Here is a 10,489-nt window from a genome sequence, read left to right on the forward strand (position 1 = left end):
CTAGTGAGAGATTCCTCCAGATAAGAAAGGTGGTAAAGCAGTCATTTGAAACTTCTTCATCTGAAGGTACACGGAAAGGCAGAGGAAGGTATGGCCTCCCCAGCCCAGTAAGCCATTGAAACTGGACCCCCAGTCTCATGGAGAAGCAGCTGGCAGAAGGTGATGTCTTCAGGATCTAGGCCCCAACCCAATGGTGGGAGTCACAGGGCTACAATAGCGGTGACCAGTGCCTCATCCTCACTGGGGTCTCATTCCTGACTGGTAAAGCCTTGAGAAACGAGTCTCTGCAAACCTAAATTAACCAGGTCAGAGCAAGAATCTGGGATGGGATGCCAAGTAATGCTAAGAAGCTGATGAAACAGAGAAACCTTTCTTCTGAAGGTCATTTTGGTTTTTGATATAAGAAAGGACATTCTTTTGCATATTTAGATTCTTGGGGGGATGGGCACAGATACAGGGAAGGATTTTAAATTACACAAGTACATGACACACTAAAGACATGTAGCATTTGAATGGTTTGTGAAGAGTTGGTATTTAAGTCTGTTGTTTTGGATAAATATCACAGTATTTGCTAGACCATTTCTAAGTCGAGATCCCAGCTCCTCGCCTTTAATTACTAGACGATACTGCATCTTGATTATCTGTACTGTCTTGTTTTCACAGAGATTTCAGGGTTTTTTATTTGCCTTAAAAGAAAATCAGCACATACAGTATACCCTGGCAGTTGAAACTTGGCCATGATGAGAGTATTTGCACCACAGAAATTGGAAAACTGTACAAATCAGGGCCTCCCCAACCCCCTGGCAGGTTGTTAAAAGTTTGGCAGCAGATCACTGGGTGCGGATGGGCTCGTGTGTTGGGGATGGATAATCTTCCCCAAGAGGAAACACATGACCAGCATGGACTCAGTGGGTGGCCCAGAGGCAGCCTGAATGTTCAAGGGCAGCTGGTAGCTTGTTGCTACACCAGGAGTGCACAAGTGCCAAAGGAAAGCACAGAAATCCATCTCCCATTTCCACTGGGATGCAAATGAATGGACTTATTCTCCTAGATGCCTGACTCTTTGGGAATCTGCTCAGCTAGTCAAATTGAAAAAACAATTGGAGAAACAAAACATGCTGTGTGACGTAGAGAACAAACGTAGGGACACCAAGCTGGGAAAGCGGGCGGGGGATGAGGGTGCGTGATGAATTGGGAGATTGGGATTGACATGTATACATTGATGTGTATAAAATTGATGACTAATAAGAACCTGCTGTATAAAAAAATAAATAAAATAAAATTCAAAAACAAAGATAAGAGATAACAAGTGTTGGTGAGAATGTGGAGAAAAGGAAACCCTTAAAGCAAACAAACAAACAAACAAAAAAAAACATGCTGTGTAAGTGCCAGAGGCTGAGAAACCCCATGCAGATGGGCTGGATGCAAGTCTGGTGCTTCACAGAGAAAGTCTAACCCCAAAAGTGCCCCTCCCCCACCACCGCCAACATGGTCCCAACAACTGCACAGTCTGATCTCTTTAATAATTCACTTCCGGACATCTGGAGCCTAACGCACTTATCACAGGCCCTGCAATCAGGTTGAAATAGTTTATGAATTGTTATTCGTTTCCCAGGCATTCCTGAGTTCTCTCCTACTTGGTTCAAAGAGTCGATGGGAATGTTGCTTCTACCATTGCCTATATTTCATGCTTTAGGATGCACCCATTTCCTCTGACGTCCAGCTCAGGTTAGCTTACCTTTAACATCTGGGTGACTTGAAAGTTGTTTGAGAACTGGAAGATGACAGAGAAGAGAATGCCTTCAGTACAAATCAGCATTCTAAACTGGTAGGGGCTAGTGGTTTTCACTGGAAACGGCAACGCTGAGGTTTACCTTCTGTGGTGAGGTTAAATTCCGTAGTCACTTTCCCGTAACTGTTCTTGATGCAGCAAGAATAGAGGCCCTGGTCCTTCTGACTGGCTTGAAGGATGGCCAAGGACACAGTGGAGCTGTCTCCTGCTCTGCAGTGGGGGACATGAACGTGGGCATGCATCATCATTCTGAAGTTGCACTTTTCTAACAGGAGAAAGAAACTAACGCTTCCCTGCCCTCGTGAGTTCAGCCAACGGGCTGGCTGAAGGACAAGATCGTGATCAGCTGTGAAAGTTGACTTATTTGTAGGAGACGATCAGCATGATTTTGCTTCACATCCTCACTTCCATATGCAATATGAATGCACGGAAACACCTGGGAGGTTTGACTGCCATTAGTAGAGCAAAGAATGGAAAATGTGAATTCTGGGGGCTTTCGTTAACATTTCTGCTCAGAATTCCTCACTTGTGTTACTAATCCAGGTGTCCTGGACTCAAAGGAAACCTGAAAGTTCCAAACCCAGACCCAGTAAGAGACAATAGAAAGGGGGTCTTTGTTGTATATAAGGACTCATGGGCTGAAGACTTTAATAGTGTGCTCCCCTAGCAAAGACCATCCATTCATCTGCCCACTCAATCTTAAGTTCCAAGACTGTGCTCTAAATAGAAAAACGTGGTGGTGACGATGATGATGGTCATGGCTGATGTGTATTGAGCACTTGGTATGTGTCAGGCACTGTCCTCATCACTTTAAGATCTCTTCCATGCCATCCTTGGAGCAATCTAACAAATACTATTACTGTCCCCAGTTCACAGAAGAGGAAACTGAGGCACACTGAGATTAAGCAAGTGGCCTAAGGTCACACAGCTGATAAGAGTAGACTCAGGACTTAAACCAAGATAGCCTGACTCTGGAACCCTCCTCTTGACTGTGATAAGCTGCCTCCAAGTGATCTGTGATCCCTGCCCTCAAATCAGGGATAACTGGGATTAGAGTTAAAGCCACGATCTTTGTTCCAAAGTCTCAAACAGAAAATTTACTTTGCAGTCAAAAAAATACTCAAATATTATTCTAGTTTTGTTCTCTATGGTGAATTTTGTTAGACATTCACCAAGGTCATGTGTGTGCAGTGTATGTTTTGGTTCATTTCACAATTCAACAGCAAAATCCATTCATCTCAGTTTCCATAGTCAACAGAAGTGTTTGTTATCATTTAGCTTTTCAGTAGACTTCAAGCCTCCGATTTACACATGCCTCTTCTGGAATGTACCCGTGGCTTAAAACAAAGTCCACTAAATCATAATACTTCCTCCAAGCACATCCTGAATGTACGGCTGAAAGTGGACATGATCAAGCCCAGTTATAAGGGGAAGATTTCCTGGAAAGGCTGCCAAATACCAAGAGTCACCGGGGGAAGGGGCGGGGGGGCGTGCAGTATCCTCCTCTAGTGGCCTGTTGATCAGCACAGCATTTGTGTCCCTGAAAGGGGCAGTCGAGATCGGCCAGAAAGGCTGGCGGCTGAACTAGAACGGTCCCGTGACAAGTTCCTTCCAGCCAAGAAATCCTGATGCTTGGCACAGAATCTTGGAGGCCTTTTTCTGTCTTGGCCCACAGAGGCCTTCTTCTAGGAGGGGTAGCTGAGGAGTCACAAGGACCTGGATTCAAATCCTGAGCTGAGCCCTGGTCTCTCACCCTCAGTTTCCTTGTCTGGGAAAGAGGAAAGAGCAAGATCCCCTCCTGGGTGTGCAAGAGGAGCAACTGACACCTGGCACGTGAAGCCTGACTGAAGGGTCTAGTCTGGGGAGTGGTCACGAGCCACCAGCGGGGGTCAGCTGCTGTGTGCCCAGTACCGGGGGATTTGGTGATGGGGAAAAAGGCACAGTCTTCACCCGTGAGGGTCTTCCAGTCTGGGGGGAGATGATAGACAAACAGAAAATACCCATACAAACTGTGAGAAGTGAAAAGAAGTGGTCTTGCACCTTTTTGAATAGGGGGAAAGCTCAGTTTCACATCCTGTTACCCTGTAAGGGACACAGGTTTTCGCCTTTAAGGGAAGGAATGGCCAAATGCACAAAGGGCCAAACAGGAGTGGAGCTTAGCTGGGGAGACAAGTGCAAGCAAAAGAAGCTCCAAGTGTGACCAGAGTTAACACAGCCAAGAACTAAATCGGCTGGAGGGAAAGGGCATCTAAACTGGGGGCTTCTCAGAAGACCCCAGAATCCGTCAGCAGCCCCAGGGAGCAGGGGTGAGGATTGCCAGCACCCACTGCCCACCTTCCAGCCTGGGTGGAGACATCCTTCCAACGGCCAACCAAGGAGAACCTGCCTCTAATGGCAGCCAGCTCTTCCCTCCCTGCTTGTCCGGCAGGAATGATGTGATCTGTGCTCAGCTTTCAGCCAATCCACTCCATGGGGACAATGGCCCTTTCTAAAGCCCAGGCCACTCCCAAGCACCTCTCTCCCCAGAGTGGAGAATGGGTTCCTGGTTACCAAGGAGGTGCTGACGGCCAAGGTAGAACTGAAGGGTGCCAGCTTGAGATCTTCATGGAACCAAGACATAAACCACCACTGCACAAGCTACCGCTTTCTTCTTGGTTTCCTCAGAGAACATTCACCTTGTCCTAGCCACAAGAAAGTGTCCTGACACCTAATTTCCAAAATTTAGCCTATTAAGGACAAGTATCCTAAACTTGGGGACAAAGGCAAAAGGATGATTGAGTGTCCTTTGTATGTCACTGTTTAATGGGCTCACCCAAGGAGAATTTAGTTATAGGAGATGCTCCTCTGTCAGACTTTGCTATTTACTCTTTAAACATCTTTGCAAGATGTTACAGAAAAACCCGAATGAACTTTTTGGTCAACCCAATAGAACCCACCCAGTTATAACTTCTGGACAGAAACCTACAAAAGATAACTCCCAAGGTTTATTACCTGTTGAACATTAACAAGTTTCGTATCCATTTGCAAACATTCCAGCATTCTTTTGCCTGATTAACTGTATAAATTCATTCCTCAGATGTTCCTTTAAACAGCTTTCCCATCTTACTCATTATTTAATGAGTTACAGAAGGAAGATCTTTGTTACATGTTCCTATTACATTTGTTTGACAGATCAACTTTTTGATAACTATATCTTGACAAGGCAGTGAGAGATTTCTTGGAGGGACATGTAAAGGAAACATGCAACTGGAATTAGGGGTGAAAATTTGATAACGTTTGAAAATCCACCTGAAATATAAATGACTTAATATCAAAGGAGTTATGACTCCCAAATCTCCAGTGGTAGCACAGAGAGGGCACATGGGTGCGCCTAAGCCAGTGTTACCAAGAAGAATGAAGCCAACCTCACCAAGAACTTAAAGGCCTTGGCCACGTGTCATTAGTAGATGGCATGCCTATTTAGGTCACACACTTTCTAGAGGGAGGCTAGGTTTTCTAAAGACACCTCAGATGGAAAAGGGACCTGAAAGATTCAAGTGCCAATTTTCAGCTTAGATCAAGAGCAAAAAACGCTGGTTCATTTTCTTGGCTGACAGCTGCGGAAAGTACTTTAAATGAATAATTAGCACTTTTTTTTTTTTTTTTTTAAATAAAGCTCTAGGGAACCACCTTGATTTTTTTAAAAAGTCAAGCCATTTATTCTTCATTGTAACTCTTAAGCCTTACATAAGACAAGCAGGGTAATGATGGCCTTTCAGGCAAAGCAGCTTTATTACAATCATAGTCTAGTTGGATTTTTCTGGAGTGATGTTACAAAAATGAAACTATAGCTCAAGTCTTCCATAGTTGCCTTTGGAACAATTTCCAGATGTGTTCCAAGCAGACATTTGATTTAATTTTACAGAAAACTGATTTCTCTCACTTTTCCAGCCTATTTGTGATAAGATTAGTGGGTTAAGAACACCTCCCGTGACTCAGGGAGCTGAACTAGGACCTCCTTTGGCAGAAAGGAGCTTCTGAGAATTGTTTGAGTTAGGCTGGTTTCCATCGAACCAGGGGATCTGTTTCTAGAATGAGTCACGCCTCCTCAGGTGCAAAAGACGAGAAGCTTGATTCACCAGTTCACTCGAGCAAGCATTTGTTGCTGGAAAGGCTCTTGAGGAAGGTTCATTCCACACGGGGTATTCTTGGCAACGACGCCCACTCTCAACTCTCCCCTCCTCCTCTTCCTCTCCTCTAACCTATGGCCCCAGATATAAACTGGTTTCCCCATCTCAGAGATGGCAGCTCACCGCCCTGGGTAGATGCCACTTTTCTGTAACCTCATGGATTGTTTTTTCCTTTTGATTTACCTTCTTAGCTTTTTGTCAGGTTAATGGGAATTTATGAGAACAGCAAAATGCATGGGCATATAAAAGAGAGCTCTTTAATCTTGGGACCACAGAACCTCAGACTAGAAAATGATTGGACAGGTTCCCCTGATTTTAAAAAAATGTAATGAAAGGTTTGTGCCTTCCTAAGGCCACCAACTGTGACGGTAGCCAAGGCAAGGCGAGAACACTTCACCACCCTCCCTGTCCAGGTGTCTGTCCTTTTGTTACTTACTCTTCTTGGGTACTTTGGATGTGGAGTTTCTGCTTCAATCTTCCCTTTACTTCCTATAATTTACTATTTTCCTTTAGAACCGTGTTGTGAAATAAACAACCAACTGTGAAAAGTAACCGGGCGGGGGGTGGGGGGTGGATATCGCACCTTCTCTGCACTTGGGCTATCGACTTTGAATCTTTCATCCACCAGATAGTAGAATCTTCATGAATCTCTGCAAACTGGCAGCTTAATTTTACATTTCCAGAGTGTTCAGGGAATATCTCAGCCTGGATCTTTTTCAGTAATACTGGAGCTGGAAACAAGAAACTTGTAGGTCAGTGGTCTTATAAGAATTGCAAAGAGCTTTAGGGTGGGCAAGAGACTTTCCCATTTTATCACATTTAATTCTCACTACAATCCCAAGAGACAGGGATAATAATTATTACCCTCCATTTCATGGATGAGGAAATCTGGTGTCTGAGGGGAGATGGCACTTTCCTAAACAGATAGAAAATGAACAAGTCAGTAATAGAAAACTCCCACTTTTCATTACTTAAAATTCCTGAGTGAGGTCTGCAATGCACAAAGTGAAACAGAACTTGAAACTTTAAAAAAAAAAAAATGATGGGAGGGATGGGGGTTGTAGATACCGAGTCTATAGGATCTGGGCCAAATAAAGATGCTTTTAGATGACTACCAGATGATCCAGGTCAAAATTAAAGCTGGGGGTTAGGAAGTAGAATAAAATCTGGACTAGCCAAGTAATGTGGCTAAGCCCCCAGGTGTAAAAGGCAACAACAATAAGTCATTTGCTGAAGAATATTCATCCATCTTTCCCCATGATCCCAGTTATCTTTGCAGAAAGATATCGGACGTCACTGCAATCCGTTAGGATATCAATTTCATTGGCGAAAGAGAACTGTCTACTTGAATGAAATAGGAGCAATACACAATTCCCAGGGGTTAGGCTGAGCTCTTTTTAAATCAGGGACGAGAGGGTGGCACACCAGGGAAATGTGTAATTACTCAGGGCAGCCACTGGGCGGCAGCCTAGACAAGAGGAGGATGGCTAACACAGCCAGGTGGTCAGAATAATTTGGCAGATAGAGGTTACTGGAAACGTGGTGTCGGTCTATTTCACACTGAGTTTCATAATTACACAGCTTTGGTAACAAAATGTTATAGAATCCACAGCCAAGCCAAGAGTCATCAATACCGATGCTTTGTTTGCTCTGCTGCCTCAGATTCCACTACTGTGAAATCGTTAATGTGTTAAATGTGCCTCCCATCTCTTGGCAACAGACTTGGCTTGGATAACAGTGCGTATTTAAAAGCTTATTTTCTTCCCAGGAAATAATAATGGGGCGCTTGGGTAACAAATTCTTGCATTAGAGAGTAGCTCAGGGTACTAACAATATTATGGGAGAAAGATTAAATATACCAAGTCCTTACTGACGGCAAAACTCATTTCACTTCATCTGGCCCTGCCTAGCTACCGGTGCTGGGTGCTCTGGCCCACGGTGTCAAGCTCCTGCTCCAGAGTCTTGCCCAAGCCCACTGCCCCACCTGGGACATATTTCCTCAAGGGCCCTTCCTGGGTGATTTGCTGATACCTAAGCATTCCTAAGGCTGCCAACCCTGTCCACAACCCGTTGTAAGTTCTGAAGACAAAATTGGGGGAGGGGAATTCAGGGAAAGGCATAAAATGGGCAGAACTAAATGAGGGTCTAGGATAGGAAGCTGGCTTGGTCAGGGGGCCTCAGGGCTTTGGGAAAGGACACCTGTCTGTGTGGGATGGAGGGGAAAAAAAAAAAAACAAACAGAGGGAGGTAAAATGAGGCTCAAGAGGGAAGCTAGGTTTATCTGCTGTGTATATTCTGGCCAAGTGTTGAGGGTAAAGGATAGAGAAGTCCCCTGTGACTATAAAGCTTTGGTTGTATTAAGCTTTGAGAATGTGGAAAAAAAGTTTACTCAAGTTTGTTCTATTTCTTTCAGAGTTCTCCAAGTCATCCCTAACATCCCAACACACACACACACACTCCTAACTCCTACCCATCCCACCCCCAGAAGGCTGTGCTCCCTGTGGCTGCAGCCCTTCATGCCTGGGGAGGCTGAGCGGCTCCGGAGATCAAATCCTCCAACAGCACCTGGATGGTCCTTTCTCCCACGGAAACAGACAATTCCAAATAAGATTTTTTTCCTCTGGGCTGAAACCACCTGAGCTCTCTTGAAAACATGGTTTCATTCTCTCTAAATATGCTTTAAAACTCGGAAAGCCGTTTTGTGTTCGATCTTTTCAGCAGCAGGGGCTGTGGGCCCGTTTGCTGAGGTCTGGGACCACAGTAAGCACTCAGGTAAGAGGAAAAGTCTCGCCCCCGGGGGTTAGGCAGGGCCACAGCGTTCTGCTCCGGCTCGGGCAGGCACGTTACCTGGCTGCAATCTCTTCTGACTTCTGCCAGGTTTCATGGGAAGGGAAAGAGCTCAGGAAGAAGAGGCTGAAATCTGGGTGATGGGATGGAGTTTGGCATTGACTCGGTTCCCCAAGCGAAGCAGAACTGACTGCAGTTACCGGGGCTCTGAGCCTCAAGTGGTCTGAAACCTGGAACAGAGACCCGTGGGGACTTCTGGCTCAAAGGGGAGGGCAACTTGGAAAGAAACTTTATACTCAAATTTGGAAGAAAACCCAACATCCAATCAGCCACTTCTAATGAAAAAATAAAATGATTAAAAGGAGACTGCTGGACTGTACCTAAATGTTTTTCTGTAAATCCTGTTTAGCATGTGGTCTATTTAATTACACTAATTAGCTACACTGATTAATGCTTGTTTCTTTTAAAAATTTTTTTGAAGGATAATTAAACAGAAAGGCGTAGTAATCACACTCCCTCAGTTAAGCATACCTACAAGGCAGCCCAAGAACTCATTAGAAATGCACTTTCTCCAGAATCAGGAACTCTGGGGTTGCGCCCAGCAACCTGTCTTAACAAGCCCTCTAGGGGACCCTGAGGCTGCTCAAGTTTGAGACCCAAGGGCCTACGTGCCAGGCCACTGGTCACAGCCATAGCATCTGACGCCTCCCCAGTGGACACGCACCTTAACTGCAAGGGCTCAGGAGGACACACGAACTTGACATCAGGTCAACAAACCCAAACTTTAATAATGATAGGAAGCAACACAGCCTCACCTCTCCCTTCGCTTTTGCAAGGTGGCCTTTTGGAGTCTTTTTTCTCATCTGTGCGTAATACCGATGTTTCGAGTTTAGGACTCTTTTTAAGAAAGATTGAGTTCTTTCTGGCGTTTTCTTTCTCTTCCAATCTCAGCCTCAGGGTGGCCACCCTGGACAGAATTTTCTTCTTTACTCCCTCAGCTAAGTGTCCACTCCCTGGGGTTTCTTGCTTCCGCTTGACCTCCTCTGACCCAGTCACTGCTGGAGGGGCCCTGGGGAGGCAGCCAGCTTGGGCCACCGCAGGGCCGACCTTCTCCTGCCTTGACATTTTCCCATGGCCAAGGGTGGAGCCCTGCTGGCAGGGGTCCTGCAGCATCTTAGGAACTTTCTCTGATGCACTTTCTCTGGACATGAGTGTTGCTGTCGGGGAGCCAGGTGTGCTCATGGGTTTGGTTTCCCCAACTGGCGGCTCCTCTAGTTTATGTTCAATTTTGTGGCTTCTTGAAAAGCCTGTGATGCTTCCTTCAAGAGGTGAAGTAAATGGCCCCCAAGTGAGACCACTAGAAGTGGGCACATGTTTCCCACACTCACTCTCAATAGCTCCCCTTTCCTTTGAGTCAGAAAATGCACATTGATGGTTTCTGGGCTCCACTAAATCATTCTCAGGGAGGTCATGACTTTGACTTGTGGAGCTGTGAGTATCAACTCCAGAGGCGGGAGTCATTCTTGCAAGACCGCTAGAAAGAGGTAAAGTGGGGGAAACTAATTCTGCTTTGTTATTTTTACTTTGTTCAGACTCTGCTAAGTGCCCCTCACTGCCTTCTTGCATTTGGCTTCTGCCGCGTCCCCTTGGAATTGTTTCCCCACCTTTGACAGGACCCGGGACAGGCAAAATGGCAGACTGTACGTCCTCCTTTGCTTCGTCATGTTGACTGTGTCTTGCC

At 45.5% G+C, this 10,489-nt stretch overlaps 1 protein-coding gene across 1 annotated transcript in view; it reads right to left on the bottom strand.

Annotated features, from left to right (window-relative positions):
- Positions 1-9,693, bottom strand: part of ALPK2 (alpha kinase 2) — a 44,584-nt gene extending 34,891 nt beyond the window's left edge. The window contains exons 1-5 of the mRNA XM_036823751.1: positions 9,564-9,693; positions 6,826-6,877; positions 6,545-6,692; positions 1,875-2,002; positions 1,739-1,774 (exon numbers count right to left, since the gene is read on the bottom strand). Coding sequence (XP_036679646.1) covers positions 1,739-1,774; positions 1,875-2,002; positions 6,545-6,692; positions 6,826-6,877; positions 9,564-9,611 — 412 coding nt within the window. The 5' untranslated portion in view covers positions 9,612-9,693. The remainder of the gene's footprint in view (positions 1-1,738; positions 1,775-1,874; positions 2,003-6,544; positions 6,693-6,825; positions 6,878-9,563) is intronic.
- Positions 9,694-10,489: the final 796 nt, after the last annotated feature.

This window comes from Balaenoptera musculus, chromosome 14 (genome assembly GCF_009873245.2).
Source record: "Balaenoptera musculus isolate JJ_BM4_2016_0621 chromosome 14, mBalMus1.pri.v3, whole genome shotgun sequence".
Lineage (NCBI taxonomy): Eukaryota > Metazoa > Chordata > Mammalia > Artiodactyla > Balaenopteridae > Balaenoptera > Balaenoptera musculus.